Here is a 25,579-nt window from a genome sequence, read left to right as displayed (position 1 = left end):
TCAGAGAAACAACTCATGAGGAAAAGGGCAAAGGTGTAAAAACAAAATCGATCAAGATGGAGCCGCAAAGGCCATAAGCGAGAACGAGCAGGTACCAGATTGTCTATCATCGTAGCAGGCGAGGAGTCGAATTCGTAGTTTGAGGAGCTCGAGGGAAGTCGACAACAATATTTACATCACGCACAAAACGTGATACAGTACTGAGATCGTGCCACGATAGAGTTTGATAGTTTGATAGAACACCTACACCTGGGATACTAGGGACCGTGAAGGCCGAACGACTGCCATCAGCCTCCCTCGAAAATGATTTCAATCCTCGAGCCCTCTGGACTTTGGGGATAGCCAAGTGGTCGTCAGCCCAATTGCAGTGAGAGATGTTCCGTTGGGGATCAGCTGAGGATAGACGACAATTGTGTACACTCTGTCGGGGCCGCAGAAGGATCCAGACATTCTATTCCCATGAGGAATCCGCGCAGGCGAGTCAACTGTCAGAGAATCGTATTTCGCTCCCATGAGAGTTTCAAACCTCTTCACATACGCGTCTTCCCATTCAGTATGTCGTGCTTCCTGATGCATGATGGCCCAAAGTCGACCATGAATACGCGAAAGATTGGGTGGTAGGGTGGATCTGGGTGCCTTCCAGCATAGCAACGCATACGGAAATCGTCTCGAAATCATCTTGGTCAGGGAACCAGGCGGTATTACGAAGATGTCCTGGTAGTAGTTGAAGGCCCGGCCGCCGGGTCTCGGAGGCGATCTTACAGATCTGAAGCGTGACCCTATGAACGTGACACATAATATCACACGGGCCCTGTTAAGTTCAACGCTCATCTATGGACAACATTCCTCAATGGCCGGACGAAAACTGGCCACGAACAACTGAGGAGCGGGTTTTAGATGCAAATCTACATCGTGCAGTGCTCCCTCTAGACACGTGTGCCGGACTCGGATCAGGTCTGCTTGTCATCGTAAATTACGTTCATTTCTTGCACACATGTCTGCCGCAACCGGATATTCAGCTGCGACTTGAGACCAAATTTACAGATCGGTTTCACTTATTTACCTCGCCGCTTCGCTCCGTGGAAAATCAGTGAATTGAGGCTCAGATCCAATAGCCCTCGGATATCGAACCAGAGTGACGGCGGCTCACGAGGTACAGATTTTCTGCCTTATAAAATGGACTCTGGTCGTGGTCAAGAATTATCTCTCCATGGATCAATTCCCCTTCACCCTCACTGAAATCTCCTGGTCGGGCTTTCAGGTGCGCATCTTCAAGGGATATACCTTCGCTACCTCGAGTCTGATTATTCCGTATCCTCATTCCCTTATCCTTGTTCCTTCTCTCTTGGTGAACGCAGTCTCCATGTCTTTATCAAGATGGGTTTATTGCCTCGACGTTCGGTGTTCAAGGCTCCATGCGCATCCATTCTTCGCTTCTGAAAATGCCGACCAACGCTATTACTCCGCTCTACTGTTTAAACGGTCCCGCACACTGGCAAGCAGAGGTTCTCCCTCAAACTCAAACTCCCACACGAGTGGTGTTGGACTACGTACCGCCTTCCATCGGACCTGTCATCCCACAGAGGCTGTGGCGTCCTCAATCGGACAAGCTATTATCGTCACTCGTCCACAATGGCGCGCTATGTCGGCCTATATTTTTCGTTCGTCGTGACTTCGACGGCATCGGGATCACCTTAGAGGAGGCCACGCACAGGCAGCACCATTGCCTCTATGATTACGACGCTCTGGTCGACTTTGGGGGGAAGACGACTACCTCGCTGCGCATCTTGGTGAGTCTTCGACAATGCGTCGAGTGGGAAGGTGTTGTCTGACAAAGTATGCATGCCAGTGGAGTGGTTACGAGGAGTTCAGTCGGCAGATCCAGCTGAAGGATCAGACAAGAAGCCGCAACCCGATTACTCTAGGACGATGGGCCCAGTATGTCGCTACGACCGTGAGCCGCTTTCTTGAGGTGTGTTGATTGCATTCGAGCTCCAAAGCCATTGGAAGTGATGTGCCGTACTTAGGAACCCCCTGCCCTTTTGAATGAACACGACCGTCAGCCTCAATGGGCTATCGGTGACGGCCGCATCACTGCCCGCGATATCATCCTTGTCGGCGTTGTCCACACCTCCGCGGGGACGTGGCAGCCCATATTACAGCTTGTCTTGCGTACTTGACATCCTTCCTTATCAGTCCTTCACGTTCTTTCGTCTTCACGTTCTTTGTTTCCGAGTCCCCAAAATGCTCTCGTTGCTATGCAGCGAATATACCACACTTTGTTTATATTTTCACATCATTCCTTGTAATGGCCTTGTACTCGGTTGAATATCTCGATCCGATGCCTTCGTTGTATTCATATTGGAGTCCAAATACAACCTTCATTGACGAAACCCGCTGGTGACAGACTTTCATGAGGCCTCATCTAAAAAAAGTGCTTCAAAGTGCTTCCAATGAAGGACGCCGCGCACAGACCATGTCATAGTGCCACATGCTATCGAACAGACTAGTCTAAGTTCGGTCGATAAAGTGGCCGGAGTGAATATCTCAATTAGTCCAACAAAAGCGACTCGTCGGCGTTTAGAATCAACTTCGTAAAAAACCGAATCTCGTCAATGACGTCGGCGCCACGCACAGCTGTATGTTTAGTTTAGCACCACGAAGATGCAATTTGGGCGGACAATCGACTGGCCTTCATTGATAGTATGAATTCCATCGTAGACGCCGTCCGCGCTCCTGTGAGAGTACCGGAAGATGTGTCGTGTCAGATTCCAGTAAAACCGCGTATCTTGGAGTGTGTCAAGTAGGATACGTCAATTATGCTCATGGCTGTCTCATTCCAGCGAAAGCTGCGCACCGGTATTTCCTAGAGGGAGATCATCAACATGAGAGACACGGGGAACTTCCAATCAGACACGTACCAGTTGCCAGATTGGGTATGACAGCTGCACCTAAACCTTGGACGCGACTCTCTGCCGTGGCCTTGATCGTGCCGCTCAACAGCCTCCACGGGCCACTCTCGCCTGTCGGACTTATCGGAGAGGGCTCCAACGCCCTACCCCAGGCGTTAGAGAGTACAACTTCGCCAACAGCGTGTTTGGCCACGAGGGAGGGAGGGCTGCCGAACGCCCTGACGGATAAATTGAAAGAATGTGCAAGAGGGGTGATGAGATCGGTGAGGTGCTTTTGCAGTGCCCCGACGGAGCTAGAAAATGATGAACCGTGAGATCAAGATCCTTCTCGTGCGATGCAAGACCTGGAACAAGAAGGAGAACGAAAAGACGCGTACCTGTCTTCTGCGATCCGATGGTTCACGACGGCGGTCGCACCCTCGGGCAACGCGTTGACTTTGACACCCCCCCATACCAAATCGACGGCCTGTGTGGTACTTAACGTAGCCTTGATTACGGGATCTAGAGCTAGGAGATCGTTGCGCAGCTTCTCTAGTGCGCTATCGCTTTTCACAGCCTGAAACGCAACGTGTCTCAAGTGATCTGAGAACGCATGGCCGTACGTGGCGGTGCACAGGGCGCTACGGAATGGAGTTGATGTGCGAGGAAGACTGGGGGCGTGGGGGTTGGCCTCAATGAGGGTTATGATGGAAGAAAGGATGCCTATACCCTATGATATCGTTTCGGTGAGATTGTGTGATAGAAGTGAAGGTAAATTATGAAACATACGACGCACAGTATGTAAGGGAGGGACACTGGAATGTCCTCCAGGTACCTTGACCTCAATGCGGGCATCAAGGTAACCTTTTTCGGAGATTTCGGGGAATGCAAGGATCGGGTTGTCGCCGGGTTGGTTTATGTAGCCGCCTTGAGGATGTGAATGAGGCGAAGCAGCTACCAAAGACGAGGGAAAGAACCCACCCCCTTCATCAACCAGCATGGCAAAGCTATCTTTCCCGTACTTCCGCTCAAGATATACGGCGAGGTGTCCGGCGCCCTTCCATCGCACAGCATCAGTCACTAATAACAAATACAAAGAGAGAAGTGGAATCACTTCTAGCCCAGACGCTTCTTCGTCTATCCCAAAAGCAAGGATAACGGTCCTTGTAGGTACGAATTTGAGCTTGAGGAGGGAATCTATCGTGATTCTGTGAAGAGGTATGAAAACGAGACAAGAGATGCATAGAGAGAAAGATCGGACAATTGGGTGACGAGATCCGCCTTGTCGTCGACCGAACCACGACCCCATACCCATGTTCCTAAAACAGAAGTACCGTGATCATGAGAATCAAGCCATCAATTCGGTGCGCCTCACCGTCGTAATATCCGGAGTAAGGCGGTTTCTCCCACTGATCCACTGTCGATGGATCAACGGGAACGACGTCTGATCGACCCGTCGTCTGATGAGCAAAAGGGGAATGAAGAGAAGAGGACGAATGCACCTTGATGAGCCGTTAATAGAATGGGCTTAAGCGAAGGTTCCGAGCCTTGCCAATGATAAACGAGGGCGTAAGTGTTTACCGTGGTGACGGCCAACTTTTCATATCTATCGACGGGTGTCAGGGCGGGAGCTAAATGAATGGAAGGGGATATAACTTCACACGAGGGGAAAAGAAGTCCTGAGGCGCGTATGTAAATAATCGAAAACCTCCCATCGCGGGTCTTGACCGACGGGAAGAAGGTCGTCGTATGATTCTGTCCTGGAAGGGGAAGGGTTTCGGTAGTGAGAATTAAGGGATCGGCGGAAAGGCCCACGGCACTTGGATGATGCCCTTCAGAATGTCGAAGACCCTAAGCTGGAATTGACTCCGAGCATACAGTGTTTCCAGCTGATTATCAATGCCTGCGTGATGAAGTGGAAAGATAGGCCCCGTCTGAGGACAGTACGCGGAATCCTCGTTGGGAGGGAGGGGGTAGTGAGGTGCGGCATTGGTACCTTGGCTCGGAGCCCCGATTACTAGATGGCTGAGAAGGTAGAGAGTGATGATGATGAGCGAGAGCACAGGGATGGCTACTCGAAATAAGTAGCTAAGAAAACAAGAGAGGATGTCGATGAGGTATCGCTTCTGAGGACGAGATGTGTCTAGATTCGAATGTTCTTCGGCGGTGGTGCATGGCATATGTCCGGTGCTTGCAAGAAGGATGGCCTTTTTGCGACGGTCCTGAGCTACCCACGCTTCAGCTTCAAGATCATGTACCTCTGTCCCCATCCTGAAGCAGAACTCGGTGTATTGACAGGTGTATCGCAACACTTCAGCAACTGAAGTACTGAAGAGGCGAGCGTCGATAAGAAGCACGTGAGATAAAGAAACCTCTGCTTTGAGGACCCGCGCAGTCGACAGTCATCCTGATCGTCGACCTCTCCTCTTCATTCTGCACTTTCCTTCCACTCATTGTCGACGACTCCATATCCTGCAGCGCCCGACCGCTCATAGAGTGCCGCACAACTCGTATGGCGATCTTGACATCGGCACAACACTCGCGAGACAGCGTTCTTGGCACTCTTGCTACTGTGTTCGACATGGGACACAGAGACCTCCCTTACATCAACAATTTTGTCCCCGAAATCGCATCTCCCACTTGCACTGAATGCGTTGTGGATTGCCATGATGCGGCGTGCGCGGCGCAATGTACGGACCAGTGCGTCATCGTCGCTTGCGACGATCCAAACCATAGCGGTATGCCATGCATGGGCGACAAGTGCGATGCTCTGTGTGATGCGGATCCCAATTGCTCATTTTCCCAAGAAATCGTGAGTCCTCACATAGACACAGTGATATGAATATGCTCAGAACGATATCTAGCCTGATGGCCATCAGAGCTATCCTTCCATTCTGCACCCAGACCACCCGTATGCATACGACGAAAGTCTCGAAGCGTTTCTGTGTTCTTGTGGGGACATATTTTCCAACGACGAGGCCAACATGGCTGCTGTCTCAGCGATGGATGGGGCCCAGTCACAAACATATCCATCTTCTGTGTTCTCAACGCCTTCAGGATCTCAGTCTCTCTCTTCTGCTTTGTCGTCCCCTCCTTCCATATTCAATCAGGCACCTCCCTTCCAACCCCAATCCTTTATCCCTCAGACCCAGTCGAACACGGTGACATGCATGTGGAACAATTGCCATGCGAACTTCTCGTCGCTTCCTGACCTCGTGGGACACGTAAATGTGCAGCATTTGCGCCTACAGCCAGTCCAGTCGCCCACCTCTTTGGCCACGCCCAGTTCGAATCCATTCGATTTGAAGGAGCTGTCGTGTCAATGGGACGATTGCAGTGACTATCCCTCTGCCCATGCCATCCCTGGTTCTTCTCAAGGGACTTCTATTGATGAAGCTCTGAACGTGCTCGTTAACCACCTTCTTCATGATCATCTTGGCCTCCAACAGCCCCCTTCCCCAATGTTGGCGCTCCTGCCGCCTCCGTATTCGGCAGACCACCATTTTCATGCCCAATCTTCTGCGCAAGACTACGCATCGACATTCCCGACCACTTCACACGCATCCACGTCAGGTCCCGTATCGGCTATGCATCCTCCTCATCTTGCAGATTGCGAAGAATGTGCCGTTACCGCGCATATATGCCACTGGCTCGGCTGTAATAATGTCTTCGAAAGCACCGACGAGTTGACGATGCACGTCAACACAACCCATATCGGCAGTGGCAAGGCCCATTATGATTGTTATTGGGAAGGGTGCGCACGCAATGGGGACAAGGGGTTCTCGAGCAAACAGAAAATATGTCGGCACGTCCAGGTGAGATCAATTGCTTGCGCGATGCTCCTAGCTTGACAGCTGGACGTCAAACCCCATTTCTCCTTCAGAGCCATACAGGGCATCGACCGTTTGAGTGCAGTACTTGCAAGCAGACCTTCTCGGAGGCAGCGACACTACAACAGCATATGCGTCGTCATACCCAAGAAAGTGCGAGATTGTCCAGAAATTATCTCACATCTTTTTGCTCATCTTAACCAGAACCCTATGTGTGCGACCATCCGGGCTGCGTCAAGGCATTCGCAATAGCCGGTGCGCTGACAATACACAAGCGCATCCATAACGGGCACAAACCCTTCAGATGCACGTACTGCGATCGGTATGTGGGACATTGTTCTACTATTAGCATAGCGCGTCTAATAGCTTGATGCTTGTAGCGCGTTCTCAGAGTCGTCGAATCTGTCAAAACATGTGCGGGGATCGACGTTCTTTGATCTTCGCCGGTGCTAATCCGTTTTTGAACAGTTGCGCACGCACACCGGAGTACGCCCATACGTATGCAGCGAAGCAGGCTGTGCGAAGGCGTTTTCGCGGCCTGATCAATTAGCTCGGCATGTGCGGATACACAAAAAATAGCCCACGCTCCCTGTTGGATCTGTGGACGTTACACACAAAGTCGCGGCGTTGCGCTCACTCTGTAATTGCAAGTCAAGATGGAATCATGACAAATGCACAGAGCGCATTGTTTATCATGATCACTTGGCAAGAAACAGCAATGTTATGATTCTAAGTATAAGAGACGGGGAAAATGTAAGTATAATGACCATTAGGTTGATTAAAAATTATCGTAGTTGATTACAGTAAGTGCCTCCCCCCGTATCATTGATAAAAAGAGTTAAACGTATAGAGAGCGATGAATGAGTTCAATGTCGTGGTTCTGGCATAGATTCACGGTATAGTTGAACACCGTTGGGTCGACACTTGCTGACTCTAGGATGATGCGCGGATGTTCAGATGAGCCGAATAGCTTGTTCTTCAGTGCGCGCTCGAGCTGCATTTCCTGAAGACTATCGTCATTCAGTATGAACCCGCGTCCGCTGCGGAGCACGAGCGTGTGCACGCTCGGTGGAAGCGGCGCCAGAACGGAGATACCCTTGAGCTCGTCCACCTCAAGCACTTTCAGAGTCGGGCACATGTGCGCGACGTCGACGACGATGTCGAGACAATCCCCTGATACTATAAGCTCACGGACGCCTGGCAGAGAGTAATGTCCACTGCGCCAGCGTTGGCGACCGAAATAGCGATTTGATAGACCGCGGATGGAGCGCTTTCCTATGTTGGCCGTGAAGAGATAGCGAAGCTCGAGAGTGGATACGCGCAGTGGTAAATCAAGGAGGCGGTCCTGATCAAAGATGTCGTTGTATCCCCAATTGGTGTACTCGATGGTTATGTGTCGGAGAGAGGGGAGCCAAGGGAGGCGCTTGAGCTGGTAGAGAGTCCCGGAGAGGGCTTGTCCCATGGGATGGTTTTCGCTATAGAGCTGAATGGGATCCTTGCCGGGATAACCTCCAAGACCTGGGATGTGAAAGGTGATACTGCGACATAAAGAGTTGATTGTTGTCGGCGACGGTATGGATAGGAGAGGGTGAGCTTCACAGTAGGCCTCCTTTTCTGGGGTACGCGAGCTCAAAAGGGGTTGAAAGCGATCAGAGTAATCTTCGGTGGCAACATGTACGTCTCTAAAAGCGAGTCGATTGTAGATAGCGAGAAACGTCTTGCTGACGAGGGGTAGGGAAGTGAGCATGCTGGTCACCTCCTCTCCGGTCAGGGGTGAAGTCCAAGCTTTTTCGAGAATGCGTTGGATGAGCTCGACGGGGAGATAAGGCCAGGAAGGCTGAGAAGTTTGAAGTATGATGGGGTCAATGATCAGGAGGTGCTGGAAGCGCGTCGAGAGAGAATCCATCATGGCAGATGATAGAGGAGAGGTCAGAGTCGGGAATGAAATACCTCATGTGGTCCATTTATACTGGCCACTAGGGCAGCCGATCGTTCAAGAGACACCCCTGACAATGACCTGAGACATTCTCCAGAATTGTGTGCTTTGAGGCATACATAGCCTTCGCAAAGAACGGTGGCGCGAGCTCTTGGAATGAAACAAAATCATTGGCAGCGCTCACTTTTAGACCATCGTCGACGATTGGTAGGCTAGAATATAGGATACCCCAGTCAGATGAGCCGGGGTAATGATATTTCCCTACTCCGCGAAAGTTGCAAGTCTCGTCATTCTGAGATCGTCTACAGGACCAAGATCTCAAACGAAACCTACGATTCACATGTGGTCTTGTTTGGCTGTAGCGTTAGATTTCAACAAGTACAAATAATTCCTGACCCGGTGCATTGGCCAGCGGATATTGGTCAATGATAAATTTTGCCTTCTAAGAGTCCCTTGTCCTCTCTTGTCTTCCGAGCCCCTCACTTGCATCTCTATATATCACAAAAATGACATCTTCTACAAGTGAGAGTTCTTCCACCAAAGCAAAGGCAAAACCAGCAAAAAAGGAGAAGATATTTCACCCACAATCTCGCAAAGCTGGCCAGCTTGCTCGTACCCAGCTCCGGCAGAGCAAACTTGCTGGTCAGGCATCAAAAAGATCAAAAAAACATTCATCAAAAGGTCGGTCTTCATATAGCTTGTCTGTCCTTTCTTCGATTGCCTAATATCGCGCTTCGCAGTCAACTTTTACGGATTCTTCTATCACGCTCTGCCAGAAGAGGGGGAGTTGACCCTGGGGGAGTTGCACTCGATCGTTGCCGTATGGCTCGCTCGACATGATGCAGATCTGGATGAAGAGAGATCCATCAGGCGGAAGGGTCGACCGAAGAGTGTGAAGGAGCAGAAATTAGAAGAAATGAAGTTACAGGAGATAAATGAGTATCGGACCGGCATGGGTGTGTTACAGTGTCTCTATCGTTTTATTGTTCACCGAACTCTCTTCCAGATGTACCCGATCTCACACATCCCGCCAATGTTTCTCTCTTCCGCAAGTGGGATCAAATCGAGGTCGCATATGTACAAATGCTACGTTTCATCCGAATAACCAGTGCCAAACCCGAGGTTTCCGTGCTTTCGCGCGTCGGAACACACTTCACGCTACAGCTCGACACAAATCCCACTTCTTCTGAACCTCAGGCCATGAATGTCGCCGAGGCACCGCTCTCCACAGAACCTCCTTCGCGGTTTGCCAGCACAATCATGGCTATGGATGGGATAATGTGATACGATGTGGTATTTGTACATATATTCTAGGATGTATGATGATGCTGATGGTCCGTGCTATCGTACAAGTCCACAGGGCAGATATACCATGAATCAGGTCCGATTTTCTACGAGTACATCAACTCTGCAAATCTGCTACTTTCAGCCAGCGCAGGACTCGGAGCTGGAAGAGGTATTCTCGGGGCGTCCAAATCCCACTCCCTCCGCAACCGATTGTACACCACCTTGAACGTGGACAGGGACCCTTTTTCTTGGATTAGATGCAAAGCAGTCCGATATCCTGCGACGAGCTGGCTTGGAGTCGTCCCATGCACTTCCACGCGGAACCTCACTGCTTTCGTGGTTCCCATCGGGTCAATGCTGTCGTCCATCCTGCATTTGATGACTCCGAGGTTCTCTGCCCGCGTCCGCACGATACGTACGCCCATTATAGTGAGAAGCCTTCTGCATTCATCACGCGTGATATCGGCATCGTGGATTGAGAGGAGACTGAATGTGATAGCCTTGAGTTTAAACAGGTTTCCGAACCAAGTAGGCGACAACGGGGAAGGCAGAGATGAGACATCAGATGTGGTGGGTGAGCTTGATGTCGCGGATATTGTTCGCTTGCGTCTCAGCTTTCCCCGCACGGCTTCTTGTGGCTCGATGATCTGCACACGTCGGTCGGCTAATGCTGCTCTTCTTTCGTTCTTGTTCGACAAAGACGATTTGCGAGCAATGGCAGCCCCATCTAGGTGATCTAGAATATCATGCCTGGCGTAAGGTGTGTTTTCCTTGTTCGTGTCTAGAACCAATGGAGCTGGGCGTCGAAGGACTCGACGTATGCTAAGCGGCTGAGTTGTAGCCCGGGACGTGTCAGGCCTAGGCGTTCCATCACCCTTAGTCATTTGCGCGTAGGGTGATGGCGACTCGATAGTAGGCGGCAGATATTCCCCAGATGCAACAACAGGGGATCGCATATGCATGACATTCAGGTGCTCTACGATCTGGTGGAAAAATCGCTGGACCTTCTCGTCATGTATCTCTGGAATGTCCCGGGGCGCCATGTTCAATGCTTCCCATATTGGAGAAGTAGGTGAGAGAGGGGAAATAGGAGTTGTAGGGTTGTTTGGAGATCCTGGAACGTTTGGCGAGTATGTTGATAGCGATCTGGAGTACTGAGCGGGAGTAGCAGTGGTCAAGGTGATGTCAGGTACGGGGGAATAGAAATCCTGTGGTGTGTCAAGGCCGGGGGGCACTTGCGACCTCTCAAGATCCAAAGCTCCTTCTATCATGGGCGAAAGAAGTTTTAGATTACGCCCAGCGGCACGACGAGGAGTAGGAGGATCTGCTCGAGGAGGAATCATAGAGGGCAGCATACCCAACTGGGTCGGTTGAGCTGCAGAAGGGTCGGGACTATTATGCGCTGAGCTTGTTCGTTTACTTTTTTTGGTGAGTGCTTGTTGCATCATCACCTCCTGTTGCTCACTATACTCCTCAGCGTGCTTCGCGCGAAACTGAATCAAAAGATGGTAGACCGCTTTCTCCCAAGTCTGGTCGGCATTCGTCAACTTCTTGATGATCTCTTGGTCCGGCGTGCCGTGCCATAGAGTACGCAGGTTTGCCAGAATATCTGAGTCGATCTCAAGCGCATTTGCAAGAGGACGTGCAATCTGGTCAAGATTGAGAAGAATATCATAGACGGCCTTCGGCTTGTGGGAGACGTAGAAAGGATGTTTTAGAATCTCTGGAACCGTGATCCTCTTCGAGACGTTCTTCTCAAGCATTCTGGAGATGAGGTCCTTTGCTCTGGAGTCGATATCCGGCGGCATCGTGAACTTGCCGACTTTGACCTTCTCGAGTAGAGTATGAAGATCTTCGTCGTCGAAAGGAAGCCGTCCAGCAAGCAAGGCGAAGAGGACGACACCACAAGACCATATATCTGCCATCGACCCATTGTATGCCTGCCCTTCTATAACCTCCGGTGCAGCGTAATGTGGGCTCCCACATGCAGTCTGTAGCATCCCGCTGCTGTTGCTTTTTTGCCAGGCCGCCATCCCGAAGTCTGCGACCTTGATATTCTTGTCACTGTCAAGGAGTAGGTTCTCAGGCTTGAGATCGCGATGGGCTATATTGAACCGATGACAATAATTGATAGCGGATATGATCTGTTGGAAATATTCCAAAGCCTCGGTAGAAGACAGCCGGCCCTTGGTGCAGAGGTAGTCGAACAATTCGCCTCCTTCGACGTATTCGAGGATGAGATACAGCTCTGTCGATGTTTCCCATACGTCATAGAGGCGCATGATGTTTGGGTGATCGATGAGCTTCATGATGACTATCTCCCGCTCGATCCCAAGGAGGACACGGTCAGCTTGTTCTTCTAAGTTCTGCATCGACATTCGAGAATTGATCAGAGCGACCTTGGAGACGATCTTGACTGCAGCATACTGGCCCGTTTTTGAGTGTCGAGCAATGCGTACACGACCTGGTCCATATTGAAACCGGCGGGTCAAGCGAAACGGTTTAAATCCTATCACAGATCTATCGACTCACCGGAGCTTCCCTTCCCAATGGTCCTGCCAATCTTCCAGAGACCAATGACCTTGGGGTCGTCTCCCTTTCTGTTTCTTCGTGGCATCCGGGGGCTAATTGGAGTAGGCATGAGGGAGGTGGCGGGTAGTATAGAAATTAGTATGTGTACAGTGTGAAAGTCCGAGCCGAAAGCAAGGGCAAACTCCAAACACTGCGACGCGTAACGGTCACGAGATTTGTCTGACTCAGCTGCGCAACGTAATGTGGTTTCGTCGACTTGCCGCCTCCTTGGACCAAGTTGGAGCCACTGACGAGAACTTCGTCAGGAAGTGTCTCGCGAATCGAACGTTATTTTGAATGACTTCTCTCAACACCGCAAATACTCAAATGATGCAACCTACACCTGCTCCCACCTCTCCTCCAAGTTCCCAAATCCTTGCACAACTGTTCGATGAAGAACCCGACTTCCCGCCACCACCTCCAGTTCGCCATGGAACTGCTCCATTCTCCGTGGTTGCTGGCTTGTTTGACAAACTACAGAGCGAGAGAAAGCCAGAGAAAAGACGGAAGCTTCTGCATGCATGGTTTGATGTACGCTTTCTGTCGAGCTTTTGGTGTCAGTGAATGCAGAGGCTAAATTGTGGCTCAGCATTGGCGAAAACAAGTGGGCTACGACCTTTACCCTGTCCTTCGCCTCATTCTGCCCCAGAAAGATCGCGAGCGAGCAATTTATGGCCTGAAAGAAAGGAATTTGGCCAAAGCCTACATTAAACTGATTCCATTAGGTTCAAAGGACCCGGATGCAATCCAGCTTCTAAATTGGAAGAAGCCTTCGGACAGATACGTGCGCAACTTTCACTGTTTTTATAAGGGTGCAGCAACTCAGGCAAACATATTTGACGACTCAGAGATCTTCTGGCGATTTCCCTCTCGTCCTATACGAAGTCGTCAACAAGCGGTCTTCTGTGACTGAGAGTTTGTTATCAGTCCATGAGCTGAATAATATATTGGACGATCTTTCTAAGAATACCGGAAAACAGTGTGTATCATCATCGCTCCAGAGCTTTGTCATGAGCAGATACTTACCATCGCTTTCAGTGACGCTCAGGTCAAGATATTGCAACGCATCTACAACTCTACCACGCCGGAGGAACAGCGTTGGATCGTAAGGATTATCCTGAAAGGTAACGTGCGCCGCTACTGAAAGTATAGGGGGTCAAGACAGGCCAACCTTTTGTCCAGACCTGAATGTTAACGTCAAAGAAACCACAATCTTCTCGGTTTTTCACCCAGATGCCCACGATTTGTTCAATACCTGCTCAGACCTCAAAAAAGTGGCATGGGAGCTCTGGGATCCTGCGCGCCGGCTGAACGCTGAGGTATACACCGTATTACATGGAAAATATCTTTGTGATTGAGTCCATGCAGGAAAAAGCGGTGCAATTGTTTCATGCTTTCGCACCCATGCTCTGCAAGAGGCCGACCAAGCGCATTGAAGAATCGGTCAAAGACATGGGAGGACGAACATTCATCTTGGAGGAAAAATTAGATGGGGAACGCATGCAGCTTCACAAAAGAGGCAATGAATATTTCTATTGTTCGAGGTGAGCGAGCATCCATCTATTCTGAAATACTCGCTCAATCCACGATAGGAAAGGCAAAGACTATACATATCTGTATGGCAAGCATGTCGGTACAGGAAGTTTGACACCCTTCATTGATGCTGCATTCGATGAGCGGATAGAAGAGTGAGCTGCTTCTTTCCACGGAGACTCTGCCTTAAAATCGGTTTCAGTGTCATCTTGGATGGAGAAATGCTTGTCTGGGACCCAGTCTCTGAGAAAAATCTACCATTCGGAACGCTCAAGACTGCTGCGCTGAGTAAGCAACATTTCTGTTTATCTTCATATCGCTTCAATTATTCTATATATCAGATGACAACAAGAAAGAATTCAATCCTAGGCCGTGCTGTGCGTCCAAGTGCTTTACTATCTAAGATCTCGCCCTCGTTGCTAATTGTCACGTCTCAGTCAAGATATTCGATCTCCTCTACCTGAATGGCATATCCCTCATTCACAGGTCCACCAAATTTCGCAAACGCAATCTTAAAGCATATATTACAGAGATTCACGGGCGAATTGAATTTGTCGCAGAATTTGAAGCTAAAACTGCAAAAGATGTCCGTGAAAAAATGGACGAAATCATGGCTAATAGAGGAGAAGGGTTAGTAATGAAACATCCAGAAGCAGAGTATGTTTTGGACGGCCGAAATCGTGATTGGATCAAGGCAAGTTTTGGCGAGACTCATTTTGTTCATGCCTTATAACGTGACATCAACAGGTCAAACCGGAATATATGGTATGTTCTCCGTGAACTTTCAAAACCTTCCATGTGTTCATGCCGTTGCGTAGGATAACATGGGAGAGACTATTGATATTCTAGTTGTAGGTGGGTGCCAATATGGTCCTCTGTGCGTTTCCCGCAATGTCCTCATCAAGAAGCCCAGCTGCCAACTACGGATCCGGAAGACGAGGAGGCGGAGTCTCGACACTCATCTGTGCCGTACTTGATGATCGCAATTCTGATGAAGGGGAGGAACCCAAGTAACAAAATCTCGCTCTTTTTGGAACACCAGCTGAGAGCGACCTCAAAATAGATATAGTACATTTGTTCGGATAGGCTCTGGATTCTCCTACACGGACTATTTATGGATTCGAGACAAACCATGGAAGACCTGGGATCAACAAAACTCACCCAGCTTTTTGCAAACCGCAGCGAGGTCTCTCGAGGATAAGGGCGATGTATATCTTGACCCTGAAGAGTTTGTCCATGTTTTAAGGCTCAAGCCGTATTCTTCGCTCAGCCCTTTGAAACCTGGCACAGTTCATTCATCATCAAGGTCAAGGCTGCTGAGATTACATCTTCGGGTATGCATGAAAGATATACACTCCCTTACACCGTGTCTGAATCCATTCGCTTTAGACCAGTATCACCTCGGCATGACGATGCGCTTCCCGAGAGCCTTGTCAATCCGTGATGATCTATCAATTCACGATTGCGTAACCGCTACAGGTATGCGTCCCCGATCATTCGTGGCATAACAGTATTTGAAAGTTTGTATGCAGCTGTCATGGAGAGTCATCGATCTGAAAAGAAAAGGAAGGCAGAGAATGAAGCAGGGTATGCGCTCTCGCTCTCTGTTTGGACCAAAGAACGTTACACTGACCCTTTTCCATGAAGCAAATTCACAAAGAAACGCAAGGGCAATGGAAAAGTATGCGTTTCGCTTTCTTCGATATTCAATTAGGGTCTAAGGGACCTCTCAAGCCGTTAATGCTACCGGAGTATCAAAGCACGAATGTCAAGGGTGTACAAGTCGAATCCGACTTATTTGAGGGGATGACTTTCAGTGAGTGCTCGTGCATGAAAGATGTGAACGCAAAGCTGACACCTATCCAGCAGTAGTATCAGATCCCAGGTCAAGAACGCGAGACGCAGACACACAAGAAATGTTCAAGATGTAAGCTACGGACATGTTGATAAAGCGTTTTTTTAATACACCCCACTTATCTTAGAATTCGGGCAAATGGCGGAAAGATTGTCCAGATTGCAAAGAATCAGCCTGGTCTTTTAGTGGTTTATGGAGGGAGAACGACCCGTGAGTACGTTCTTCAATTGACGCGCGGTGTCTGATATTAGACTAGCGTACGATATCAAATCAATCATGGACAAGGGGTTGCACGATATCATCCGACCGCAGTGGATCATCGACTGTGTAGCTGCATCGGAGAAAGTTGCTATGTCAAAGAAGTATATTCTTCCGACTCTTCTGATATCTCAGGCTTAGATGGCACTTTCAAGGTACTTCTTCCATGCCACCGCCGTGCGGATGCACAGCGACGACTACAATATCGAGGATGATAGTAGCGCGAACGACGAGTTGAATGCTGTGCGCGAATCGGGTACGCCAACTGCGCCCGCACTCATACAAGAATCGAGACGTGAAGACGATGAGAAAACGGATACCGGGGACGAGGATTCAGAGCTGAGAGATTGGTTTCAAATCCAACGGAAGCACACCGCTCCAACATCGGCAGAGATGTCGGACTCAGCTACTGATCCTGATTCGGATCATGAGGATTTCGAAGAGCCTATTGGTGTCAATGACGAATGGTTATCCGTGGACATACCAGAGGAATCGACGGATAATGAGGTATCTCAGGATTCCGTATGTCCATTCAGCTCCTTCGTGACGTTCTCGCCTGACGATAAAATTAGTCGAAGCTGGCAGTTTCAGTCTCAGAAGTACATTTTCTGCGGGTTTGACTCTATGAACATCTCTGACCGTCACCCGTAGACTAAGCCCAGCCTTGACGTGAAAATGGGCGAAAATGACAACGCCATGGAGTATGATCAAGAGCTTATTTTCAAACATCTGTATGTTCATGTTCATCCTTGCTTTCGTACACGTCCGCATCGTGACTTCCACATTCTGCTAGATGCTTCTACCTAGACTCTCCTGACAATGCTCGGAAGCATGGAATGCCGTGCAAGGCCAAGCACGAAGACGATATAAGCCGAAAGTATGTTCTATGTTCACCCAAAGGCCACGCACTGATCCCCGGCAGTTTCTTCGAGATGGATAAGATGATCATTCAAAACGGAGGGGCCGTCGTTGAGCTAGACGACCCGAAGCTCACACATGTCATAATCGACAAGCGTGATGATAGCCGTCGTCGTGAGCTGATCTCCAGAACGTCCAAGTACGACGATGACTATCACAGTTCATATGCGGCATCTTGTTTGACTAATTCGGTTATTTCAGACCCAAGCGGCGCAATATTGTAGTTGCTGATTGGATCCAGGCATGCTTGGACGAAGACACCCTACTGGACGAAACTGGTGAGCATGGAAATCTTCTGCTGTTGCCTGCAATGTGCTGACGCACCTTCGAGATTTTGCTCCTTGAATCTCCTTGATACATTGCATTCTGAACGGTCTGAACGAGCTGTAATCCCCTTTCATCTGTTTGCATGCACTTTTATAAATAGCTACATCACTCCTGCTGTTTTTTCCGACAATGAAAGCAGTTCTTTACACTTCATTTTACGCCGTCAATGAGTAGTTCTCTTTGGCGAAAACTGCGCCGGGCCACGGCAGGCCGTGGAAAATCCTTACCAATTTCATATTTGAAAGCGCGTCGCGCCTGCCGCCGCGCTGCGCGACGCGTCTGACCAGGTCTAACCGCATTTTCAACTGTTACCGTATACCTGCCACACTATGTCAGTATCACGACAGAGGATAATAATCCAGGTGAGATGTTACGACATATCGTGAATAACGAGGTTCTACTTCCTTCAGGTCTTCCGCAAATACAGCCACTCTTTAGGTCCTGAAGAACTCGATTTCCTGGAGGATGTCCTAGACAGACACGAGATTTCCGACAATGATGTGGAGAATTCAATAGAGCTCATAGCGAAGGAGTACAATAAACAAGATGGTAAGTCAAGAATCACATTAGATCCTACGCATAATGTGACCTGACTAGTGCAAATCAGACGCGAATATGAAAGTTGCATTCCACATTCTAAAGCGCGTGTACGATAATCTCCAGAATGCAGGGGAGCATGGTACGCAGAAAGAAGACGTCTCCATCCATCCGGACAGCCATCTTTTTTTTGTCAACGCCTTCGAAATGCCCGCGTGGCATTGGTCTCAGGAAAAGGGTACCTTTGAACAGTGAGCAAGACGTTTAAACACCGCTATCCGCCTACTTAATTGTTGGATTAAGAGGCTCTCAATTATTATCACCGCTTGGCTCCGCTGAATCGCGAGTTACGGCGATGAGGAACAGGTTCAATGTCATAAGGCAGACGATATTGAGAAATGAACATTTTACACCTTCAACCTTACCGACAAGAGACAGAGAACACCTCTTGACTGTGAGAGCGTCTTACAGCTCTCAATTATCATGTGATCTGAACATGCCAAAGATCAGATCTACGAAGCAGCTCTTGGGACGCGCTGACCAGCGATTCTTGCTCTTCGGCATGCTTGCCCACACAAAAGAAGGAAATATATGTCTTGAAGATCAAGATGGCTTTGTTGAGCTTGATTTCTCACAACTTGTGGGCATCGGAGCAAAAACCATCACTCTTTATTTCCCTAATAGTTTGCGTCCAGAACCAGCCGAGCGAAGGCTTTTTTACGGAAGGGGCCTTCGTTCTAGTTGAAGGGGACTACACAGAGGATCAAACTTTCATTGTCATTGCGATAGGGCATCCTCCGTGCGAAAGCAGACAAACAGCGCGGTGAGCAAAGATCTCATGATTTTGGCTCACAAGTCTGACATTCATTAGGTCAATCTACGGCCATGTAGACTTCTTGGGGAAAGGTGCTACTACCCCTTTAGAAGACGTGAGTTTCTGTGTCCGCCATCTATCGTCGTATCTCTGATGTGTTGCCTTGCAGTCCCAATATGCGCTCCGCATCCAGGAAGATCTTTCAGATGTTACGTTTTTCGTCCTGTCCGATGTTTGGCTCGATCATCCGGATACCCTTCGCGGCCTTCAAAAACTCTTTGACAACTGCATTGAAACCAATTTCATTCCCAAAGTAATGATTATGTGTGGCAACTTCACCAGTCGAGGCATCAGCCAGGGAAGCAACAGGGATATCTCAAAGTACCAAGGTACTTGGTATTTAATCTCGGCGTCTATGGATTGAGTTAACTTGTGGTGATCATACAGAGGGATTTGATTCATTAGCCGATTTGATTGCTTCCTATCCTCAAATGACGCAAAATACACATTTCGTACTGGTGCCAGGACCATTGGATTTAGCGATCAATTCCATCTTACCTCGACGACCTCTGCTCTCGTCTTTCGTCTCCCGCTTGAAGTCAAAGGTACCGAAGTTACAACTGGGCAGTAATCCATATCGTATCAAATTTTTTGATCAAGAAATCGTCATCTTCCGGGAAGACATGATGGCAAGGATGTTACGAAACCTCGTTGGAGTGAAACCGACAGTCAGGGGTGAAGAGCTGAAGAGATATGTGCGTGTAAAGAATCGCAGCACACTGGTTCAGGACTAATAGACCTTCCTGAAGCTTGTCCAAACGATCTTGGACCAGAGTCATCTTACTCCCCTGACAGACAACATACAACCAATGTTGTCAGAGTACGATCACGCTCTACGATTATACCCCTTACCGACTGCCGTGCGTCCAAGCCTTATCATTGTAGATCTGCATGATAACGTCCGTTCCTGTGCAGCTCATTCTTGCTGATAAGTATGAGAGCTACCGCATGACATATGAGGGATGTCACGTCCTCAATCCGGGGAGTTTCATTGGCCCATCCTTCACGTTTTCTTCATATGTTCCTGCGAACAGAGAATCGGAGCCTTGGTGCGCATCGAACTTAAATTAATGTCTCGTGATATTGACCCGAGTTCGTCATCCAGTGTTTTGGAGGCTGATATAGAGGATTAGAGTTCGTTGAACTGCAAACGAAATCAGCCGCAAAGATATCCTTAGGTGTGCAATTACAAGATACAAGGCAACGCCGTGATCGAGCCCCGAGAAATTGTTTCGAAGAAGTGACACACTTGACACGCGACGTACATCCGCGCCTCAGCGGGAAATGGGACAATCGGTTCATCGCAGACCTATATAAAGTACATGGAACGTATAGGAGTCAGATAGCATAGCTAAAGAGAATAAACGAGTCAAAACCAATACAAACACAAGAGAACGGCGGTAATCTAAATGAACATCTGTAAGGGATGTCTGTCATAAACATTTTGTCCTTCGCTCAACTCGCAGAGGTCGGGGTAGAAAGGAACAAGAGCATCCTCTGCACCAAGATAAAGCGCATTGTAAGTGCGCCAATAGACCTGAGCGAGAAAATCGAGTCAAGACGATGACGCGTAAGAAGGGACAAAAATCGATGCGTACCTCGCGAACCTTCCTTGCAGGATGGAATAATCCCTGCAACACATAGTTCAGGAGGACACCGGGACCCAGCGTGACTCGCATAGCCTCGATGGCATCCATGACCGCGCCAATGACGTGTGGTGACGTTTCGAAGCAATTTGGCCAAACCAAGTTCATGAGATGCATCATGGAGTCTTCACAGCCCAGACCAGCTACGCCAAGGGCAAGATGCTTCACAATGGTGCTAGCGGTCTGCCTGTGAACCAAGTCACGATCTGTGAGGGCATCTTCGAGCATGGTAACAACTGAGTCGACGTAATAGGCAGATTGTGGCCCAACGTATTCAAACACGAAGGACAAGGCCTTGAGACACCCTGTGCGGACATTGAGTTCGGCCGTGCGGTACTCATTCAGGATGGCGGGGATGCAAGTAAATGCTAAAAGCGACAAAGTTAGACTCAATTTGTATGGAAGAGTGCAGTGCACTTACGACCGCAAGTTTCTGCCACAATTGCGATGGCAACAGTACTGCAGACACGGCTCTGACGCTCTTGCACGCGTAAATTCGTTAAGAGAACAGACAGTACGTCTTGAGGACCCAAGCTCTTGGCGATGTAACCGAAGGAGTTGACAGCCGCACGACGAATACCCTTCTTGTGTGCCTTGAGAAGGTCTAATAACTCGAAGCAAATACGCATCCACTCTCGTGCGGGAACAAACTCAGCACCGCGATCAGCTATGGACATATCATCAGTGATGCATATTTCATATTCCGCAAAAAAAGCTCACCAATGCGACCGATAAGGTTGATAGAAGCTTCCTGTACCTTCTCGTGTCGATTGCGAAGAATAGGCGTCATACGGGGAACTAGATATTGACACATTAGTAAATGGCATTGAGAAGTGATGAGCACACTCACGGAGATCCTTGACCGGAGGGTTCATCTGGGTCATTCCCACCACGTTGGCAATTGCACCTTCCGCTGCAATGATGCTACCGAGTGTGTCGGGGTATTCCTCACCAAGCTGTTCGAAAAGAACCAGACCAAGTTTGCTCAAGAGCTGGTCCTCACCGCACTGCTTGATGACAACAGCCAAACGACTGGTCAAATCAGCAGCCTGCTGGCGGACCTTGGCACTCTTGTTGTTTAGGCGCCAAAGTATGGTCGACACAATCTGGGTGAGGTATGGCTTGACGCGAATGCCTGGCAAATACAGGTGAGCTACATTTCTTGGATGCACGAGACAAATAGTTGCTGACCTAGAGCATTCACTACTGTTCCAAACCCATCCAACATGACTTGGTCTTCTGTGGTCTGTTCCTGGAAGGAATAGATGATGCCGTCGACCAAGCGCACCTCCAACCGTTCGTCTACATCTGAAGCGCCTAATGAAGCGACAACTTTTGTGATTGTCTCCATCACCATCTTTCTGTATGGCTCGGCCTCATCCTTCAACTCATTGACGATCCTCCCGATGATCTCTGATGCGCCTGCTTTCTGCGCTAGTTCGACCGTCGTCTCTACAACCTGCCTATAGTTTCTCCGGTCAAGCGCCATACGACGCACCCAGAACGACTTGAAGAAATCAGGGAGAATGTCCTGGCGAATGTATGCGGGTGTGACACCCTCCGTTGCGGCGCACTGTTTGACGACCTTTAACACGATCTTTTTCATTTCCTCATCGGAAGTCTGGAACTCGCGGATGAGGATGACGGTGACTTCTTTGGTATAGTAGGACGCGTACTCAGGGTCCATGAGCGGGATAATGAACCCAATAGCCTTGAGGAAGGCAGCGAGACCCTTGCCACGGTGCTGGCGGATACCAAGCCAAAGAGGCTTAAGCACGTTATCGAAAGACTCGATACCGTAGGGTGCAGCAGCTTCTGCGAGTGCGGCCAATCCGAGGGCAGTCATCGTGCGAACCTTCTGCTGCTCGTCTGATAGTCCATGTGCGATACACTCGACGAGATTCCGTAGATGAGGGAGCACGGCACATCCCATCATAATAGCGATCTGCTGCACAATACGGATACCAGTGTGACGGGCCTGCCATGACTTTTTGCTGCGACAAACGGCCTTCAGGAATGGAAGAAGGGAAGGAATGCCGAGTGCGGAAGCGACGACCGAGAACGCGCGAGCAGTAGTATTGCGGACATATTCGTCGGCATGGTCGATATCCGGCCGCATGGTGGAGATCATGTGGGCAAGACCAGCTGCCTTGGACAGATTAGAGATGATCTCGCGACCTTCGACACGAGCATAATAGTCCTCATCAATCAAAAGAGGCTCAATGACAACGAGGATTTTGTGCACATAGGGTCGGACAAGATCGTCCAGTTTGTACAGAACGCGGTCAATGACCTTGACGAGTAGATGCCGCTCTTGATCTTCGAGCGTCCGCTCCATGAGAAGCGGAAGAATCTTATCAAAGAGGGGTCCAGCACCGAAATCCCGCGCCTTGTCTGTGATTTGGCGCAGCGCTGTTTTACGAACTGGAGGGGTGCCGTTCTTGATCTTGAGGAGAAGACGCATGATCTTCCGCTCCTTCATCTCCTCGACTGTCAGCTCCGTCTCATCCTCTTCCTTGAGAATCTTCGCAAAGTATTGTGCATCTTCGGCTTTGAAAAATGCAAGGTTGCCAACTCCAGGGATTTCGGTGGGCAGTTCAGGAGCAAGACCCGCGGCTGCGGCTGCAGCTGCAGCATCAGAGCTGTCCTGAATTTGGAAACCACCCACCTCCGTTATGGGCGTTGCCATGAGCTTCCGTGGCGTCATCAGAGGAGCATATCCTGGTGGTGGAGTGACGATCGCGTAGCCTTGCGAAGGAAGAACAGCATCGAGTTCCTCGTCTGTAAGAAAGCGATTGTGCTTGTCTTCTGACATGAATCCCGGCGCGTTCATTATAATCTGTGTCATGGGAGCTTCTGCACCTCCAACACCTGCGACCGGCGTCTGGTCCCAACGTGATCGCTTGGGAGTCTCACCGACGTCAACAGGGGTAGCATCCCATCGCGAGCGTCGTTTCTTGGGCGCAGATGCTTCGAGAGCCTCCTTTGACCATTCTCCGGTATCTGCCTTCTCCTCTGCTCTGTCTGACGAGTCGGGGATATCCCAACGACGCTTGCGTTTCGAACCTGCGCTCGCTTCCTCCAGCTCCTTAGCAGCCGCTTCAATCTCTGCAGCGGGGGGCGTCCTGTCTAGGTCCATCTTCTCTTTACCCTCCTCTCGTTCCTTCTTCTCCTTTTCCTCAATGGCCCGCCTCACCCGCGCCTCTTCCTTTTCCAACATCTGCAATCGCATTGCCTCTTTGTATCCCCCCTCCATTTCCTTCCCATCTTCAGCACCTTGGAATGCATCAGCGCTCTCGTTGGCCACGCGGCTAAATCTACGGTTGTGGTAGTCGGACTGGCGAGAGGCAATCTGGCGCTTGGAAGCAGTTTCTGCGAACGGATCAACGTTCTCTTCTTCGGCGAGCTCTTCGAACTCTTTGAGGACATCCTTGGGCACAGTAAACGAGTCGACCAACCTGGGAGAATTTGGGGCGGACATGATGGAAAGGAGTGCGAGGATTACTGCTGACCAAATTGTGGCCTGAGCATTGCTCGCGGCTCAGTGACGTTACACGTTACACCCCTCAGCCTGTCACGCACAGAAGCGACACGAATTCTGAGCTCTCAGAGGTTCCCAGCCTACGGAGAGTTTCAGATCCGTCTTCCGTCTGCTCAAAGAATGATACAAAAAGTGTTCCTTTTAAAATCAACGCGCTCCGGTCTCGTGCATTCATTCGACCCTCAGCCACCTTTTATGAAAGTATCCCAAATTTCTAAAGGGAGCCTGAAATGACCATGCAGACAGTCGATGTTGGGTCATCAGCTAAAGAATAGCTCCTTCAAAACTCTTGCTGTATCCGCGGGGCTTGTTACAGAGTGACCGATGGTTCTAGGGTCATTGAATATCTCCCAGTCATTTCCGCCCTGCGGGCGCAATTTGTGTTCGTCATAAGTCAAATTATACAAGTAGACAAGAAGTACCTTGTAGGTTTTATCCCCAAAGAAATGAATTTCCTCAAACCCTTCGCTTTCCACATGGCGGAGGGCGTACGTCTTGTCCCAACCGTTCGGGAACACGTCGAAAGAGATCTGACCTCCGATCGCGTATGTCAAGCCATAGTCTGGGAACTTCTCTTGCAGAACTTTGACGAATGCTGCCCGAATATTATGCACCTGAACAGAGTCATCGGGATCCCTTCACAAGAGAAGGATGCCTAGTCACGGTACCTTGTCGTAGTCTGCGAAGTCAAGACGCTCTTGTATTCTGTGAGGATGAGTATCGCCGTCAGACCATTTCTCGCAGACACATGCGTGCTCGTGGACTCACGTCGCACTACGTCCGATGGGGCTGACATTGATCATTCCGTTCCGGAATTCCACGAACGTGCCTCTGACGAGGCGTTGGATGGGTACACAGGAGCAGAGGCAAACCCAGGTACCTTTTGATAGGAATATCTATGTCCGCCAAGTAGTGCAGAATAAAGTTGACAAGCTTCTTATATCTATCTTCTCCGATAAACTTGATGAAGGACTGGGACGGTAGCACCTTCCCCATTTTGTACGCTGTCAAGCCGTTCTCTGCAAACGCGAAGTCGAAGTCGTTCACGACTATAACATGCTTCATGAGCCTAAACGAAGTCCTATGGACACCTCACAACATACCATTGTTTCCCAGCTGCTCCGAAATCTTGACGAGATCGGAGCCGCCAACAAACCCGGTAACAAGTTTCTTCCGGAGGTCCTTGAGCAACTGAAGCATTTCTGGCGAAGCAGCCTGATTGAAGGAGTCAGAGATTGAAGGACCCCTAGTGACCTTTCGGATGGCTTACTTGACGCGCGAGAGACAGGGTGCCATCGACATCGAAAAGGACTAGTTTCTTGATCGGACGATCAGCAAAGGCTGAGGAAACCATGACAGTCTGCTCGGGTACGTGGGGTGGGTTGTCGGAGGTTGCTGGATGAGATAGACGAAAGTGAGATGAAGCCAGGCCGCCAAATGTGCAGATTTCGGCAGGTCGCGAAGATGTGGCCGGCAATCTCCGTTGCTGTAGATCTCTCGACAGATCTTCACGGATCCCACCCTGACTCTTTCCTCCGTTCCACAGTAATCGTGACTCCGCATGCAGCTCGCACA

General features: G+C 49.7%; 9 protein-coding genes across 9 annotated transcripts; 4 read left to right on the top strand and 5 right to left on the bottom strand.

Annotated features, from left to right (window-relative positions):
• The first annotated feature begins 1,214 nt into the window (after nucleotides 1–1,214).
• HETIRDRAFT_410823 (uncharacterized protein) lies at nucleotides 1,215–2,390 on the top strand. The gene is made up of 4 exons (XM_009550954.1): nucleotides 1,215–1,261; nucleotides 1,359–1,790; nucleotides 1,850–1,972; nucleotides 2,028–2,390. Exons 2-4 carry the CDS (start codon nucleotides 1,443–1,445, stop codon nucleotides 2,178–2,180), a joined length of 624 nt encoding a protein of 207 aa, XP_009549249.1. The 5' UTR covers nucleotides 1,215–1,261; nucleotides 1,359–1,442; the 3' UTR covers nucleotides 2,181–2,390.
• A 65-nt stretch (nucleotides 2,391–2,455) lies between these two features.
• HETIRDRAFT_64258 (Metallo peptidase M20) lies at nucleotides 2,456–5,071 on the bottom strand (the record flags this gene model as incomplete). Its single annotated transcript, XM_009550516.1, has 13 exons — nucleotides 2,456–2,637; nucleotides 2,693–2,788; nucleotides 2,858–2,866; nucleotides 2,922–3,205; nucleotides 3,290–3,621; nucleotides 3,688–3,818; nucleotides 3,873–3,948; nucleotides 4,006–4,099; nucleotides 4,153–4,210; nucleotides 4,267–4,335; nucleotides 4,394–4,497; nucleotides 4,553–4,651; nucleotides 4,707–5,071. The coding sequence occupies 13 exons, from the start codon at nucleotides 5,069–5,071 to the stop codon at nucleotides 2,552–2,554; spliced, it is 1,803 nt and encodes a 600-aa protein (XP_009548811.1). The 3' UTR covers nucleotides 2,456–2,551.
• Nucleotides 5,072–5,338: 267 nt separating this feature from the next.
• On the top strand, nucleotides 5,339–7,400 carry HETIRDRAFT_435496 (uncharacterized protein). Its single transcript, XM_009550953.1, has 6 exons — nucleotides 5,339–5,703; nucleotides 5,756–6,706; nucleotides 6,775–6,874; nucleotides 6,926–7,043; nucleotides 7,102–7,135; nucleotides 7,190–7,400. The coding sequence occupies exons 1-6, from the start codon at nucleotides 5,404–5,406 to the stop codon at nucleotides 7,298–7,300; spliced, it is 1,614 nt and encodes a 537-aa protein (XP_009549248.1). The 5' UTR covers nucleotides 5,339–5,403; the 3' UTR covers nucleotides 7,301–7,400.
• A 159-nt stretch (nucleotides 7,401–7,559) lies between these two features.
• On the bottom strand, nucleotides 7,560–8,630 carry HETIRDRAFT_117632 (uncharacterized protein; the record flags this gene model as incomplete). The annotated part of the gene is made up of 1 exon (XM_009550952.1): nucleotides 7,560–8,630. One exon carries the CDS (start codon nucleotides 8,628–8,630, stop codon nucleotides 7,560–7,562), a length of 1,071 nt encoding a protein of 356 aa, XP_009549247.1.
• A 515-nt stretch (nucleotides 8,631–9,145) lies between these two features.
• HETIRDRAFT_460001 (uncharacterized protein) lies at nucleotides 9,146–9,941 on the top strand (the record flags this gene model as incomplete). The annotated part of the gene is made up of 3 exons (XM_009550951.1): nucleotides 9,146–9,338; nucleotides 9,398–9,613; nucleotides 9,664–9,941. The coding sequence occupies exons 1-3, from the start codon at nucleotides 9,164–9,166 to the stop codon at nucleotides 9,939–9,941; spliced, it is 669 nt and encodes a 222-aa protein (XP_009549246.1). The 5' UTR covers nucleotides 9,146–9,163.
• A 107-nt stretch (nucleotides 9,942–10,048) lies between these two features.
• Nucleotides 10,049–12,561, bottom strand: HETIRDRAFT_324819 (uncharacterized protein; the record flags this gene model as incomplete). The annotated part of the gene is made up of 3 exons (XM_009550950.1): nucleotides 10,049–11,205; nucleotides 11,239–12,408; nucleotides 12,477–12,561. 3 exons carry the CDS (start codon nucleotides 12,559–12,561, stop codon nucleotides 10,049–10,051), a joined length of 2,412 nt encoding a protein of 803 aa, XP_009549245.1.
• Nucleotides 12,562–12,842: 281 nt separating this feature from the next.
• Nucleotides 12,843–19,551, top strand: HETIRDRAFT_151541 (uncharacterized protein; the record flags this gene model as incomplete). Its single annotated transcript, XM_009550949.1, has 34 exons — nucleotides 12,843–13,046; nucleotides 13,105–13,299; nucleotides 13,364–13,494; nucleotides 13,554–13,639; nucleotides 13,668–13,834; nucleotides 13,884–14,059; nucleotides 14,108–14,203; nucleotides 14,251–14,336; nucleotides 14,390–14,425; nucleotides 14,486–14,678; nucleotides 14,796–14,813; nucleotides 14,904–15,058; nucleotides 15,135–15,276; nucleotides 15,339–15,382; nucleotides 15,438–15,527; nucleotides 15,581–15,635; nucleotides 15,696–15,729; nucleotides 15,771–15,864; nucleotides 15,915–15,975; nucleotides 16,031–16,113; nucleotides 16,160–16,265; nucleotides 16,317–16,683; nucleotides 16,813–16,892; nucleotides 16,955–17,038; nucleotides 17,084–17,218; nucleotides 17,281–17,357; nucleotides 17,694–17,768; nucleotides 17,845–17,955; nucleotides 18,014–18,194; nucleotides 18,454–18,583; nucleotides 18,639–18,766; nucleotides 18,815–18,872; nucleotides 18,927–19,146; nucleotides 19,205–19,551. The coding sequence occupies 34 exons, from the start codon at nucleotides 12,843–12,845 to the stop codon at nucleotides 19,549–19,551; spliced, it is 4,245 nt and encodes a 1,414-aa protein (XP_009549244.1).
• Nucleotides 19,552–20,222: 671 nt separating this feature from the next.
• On the bottom strand, nucleotides 20,223–23,944 carry HETIRDRAFT_453495 (uncharacterized protein; the record flags this gene model as incomplete). The annotated part of the gene is made up of 6 exons (XM_009550948.1): nucleotides 20,223–20,354; nucleotides 20,416–20,831; nucleotides 20,885–21,130; nucleotides 21,184–21,261; nucleotides 21,314–21,598; nucleotides 21,655–23,944. The coding sequence occupies 6 exons, from the start codon at nucleotides 23,942–23,944 to the stop codon at nucleotides 20,223–20,225; spliced, it is 3,447 nt and encodes a 1,148-aa protein (XP_009549243.1).
• A 320-nt stretch (nucleotides 23,945–24,264) lies between these two features.
• HETIRDRAFT_323964 (uncharacterized protein) lies at nucleotides 24,265–25,358 on the bottom strand (the record flags this gene model as incomplete). The annotated part of the gene is made up of 7 exons (XM_009550947.1): nucleotides 24,265–24,369; nucleotides 24,427–24,618; nucleotides 24,673–24,709; nucleotides 24,773–24,835; nucleotides 24,885–25,053; nucleotides 25,108–25,219; nucleotides 25,275–25,358. 7 exons carry the CDS (start codon nucleotides 25,356–25,358, stop codon nucleotides 24,265–24,267), a joined length of 762 nt encoding a protein of 253 aa, XP_009549242.1.
• Nucleotides 25,359–25,579: the final 221 nt, after the last annotated feature.

This window comes from Heterobasidion irregulare (genome assembly GCF_000320585.1).
Source record: "Heterobasidion irregulare TC 32-1 unplaced genomic scaffold scaffold_08, whole genome shotgun sequence".
Classification (NCBI taxonomy): Eukaryota; Fungi; Basidiomycota; class Agaricomycetes; order Russulales; family Bondarzewiaceae; genus Heterobasidion; species Heterobasidion irregulare.
The sequence above is the reverse complement of the archived record's forward strand: the minus strand, read 5'-3'. Positions and strand labels throughout refer to the sequence as shown.

Coding starts and splice junctions, on each gene's coding strand:
- HETIRDRAFT_410823 (XM_009550954.1), top strand. CDS start 1,443: ATGCCGACCAACGCTATTACTCCGCTCTACTGTTTAAACGGTCCCGCA. Junction 1,791..1,849: donor CTACCTCGCTGCGCATCTTG/GTGAGTCTTCGA, acceptor TATGCATGCCAG/TGGAGTGGTTACGAGGAGTT. Junction 1,973..2,027: donor CCGTGAGCCGCTTTCTTGAG/GTGTGTTGATTG, acceptor TGCCGTACTTAG/GAACCCCCTGCCCTTTTGAA.
- HETIRDRAFT_435496 (XM_009550953.1), top strand. CDS start 5,404: ATGGCGATCTTGACATCGGCACAACACTCGCGAGACAGCGTTCTTGGC. Junction 6,707..6,774: donor AAATATGTCGGCACGTCCAG/GTGAGATCAATT, acceptor TTTCTCCTTCAG/AGCCATACAGGGCATCGACC. Junction 7,044..7,101: donor AGATGCACGTACTGCGATCG/GTATGTGGGACA, acceptor TGATGCTTGTAG/CGCGTTCTCAGAGTCGTCGA.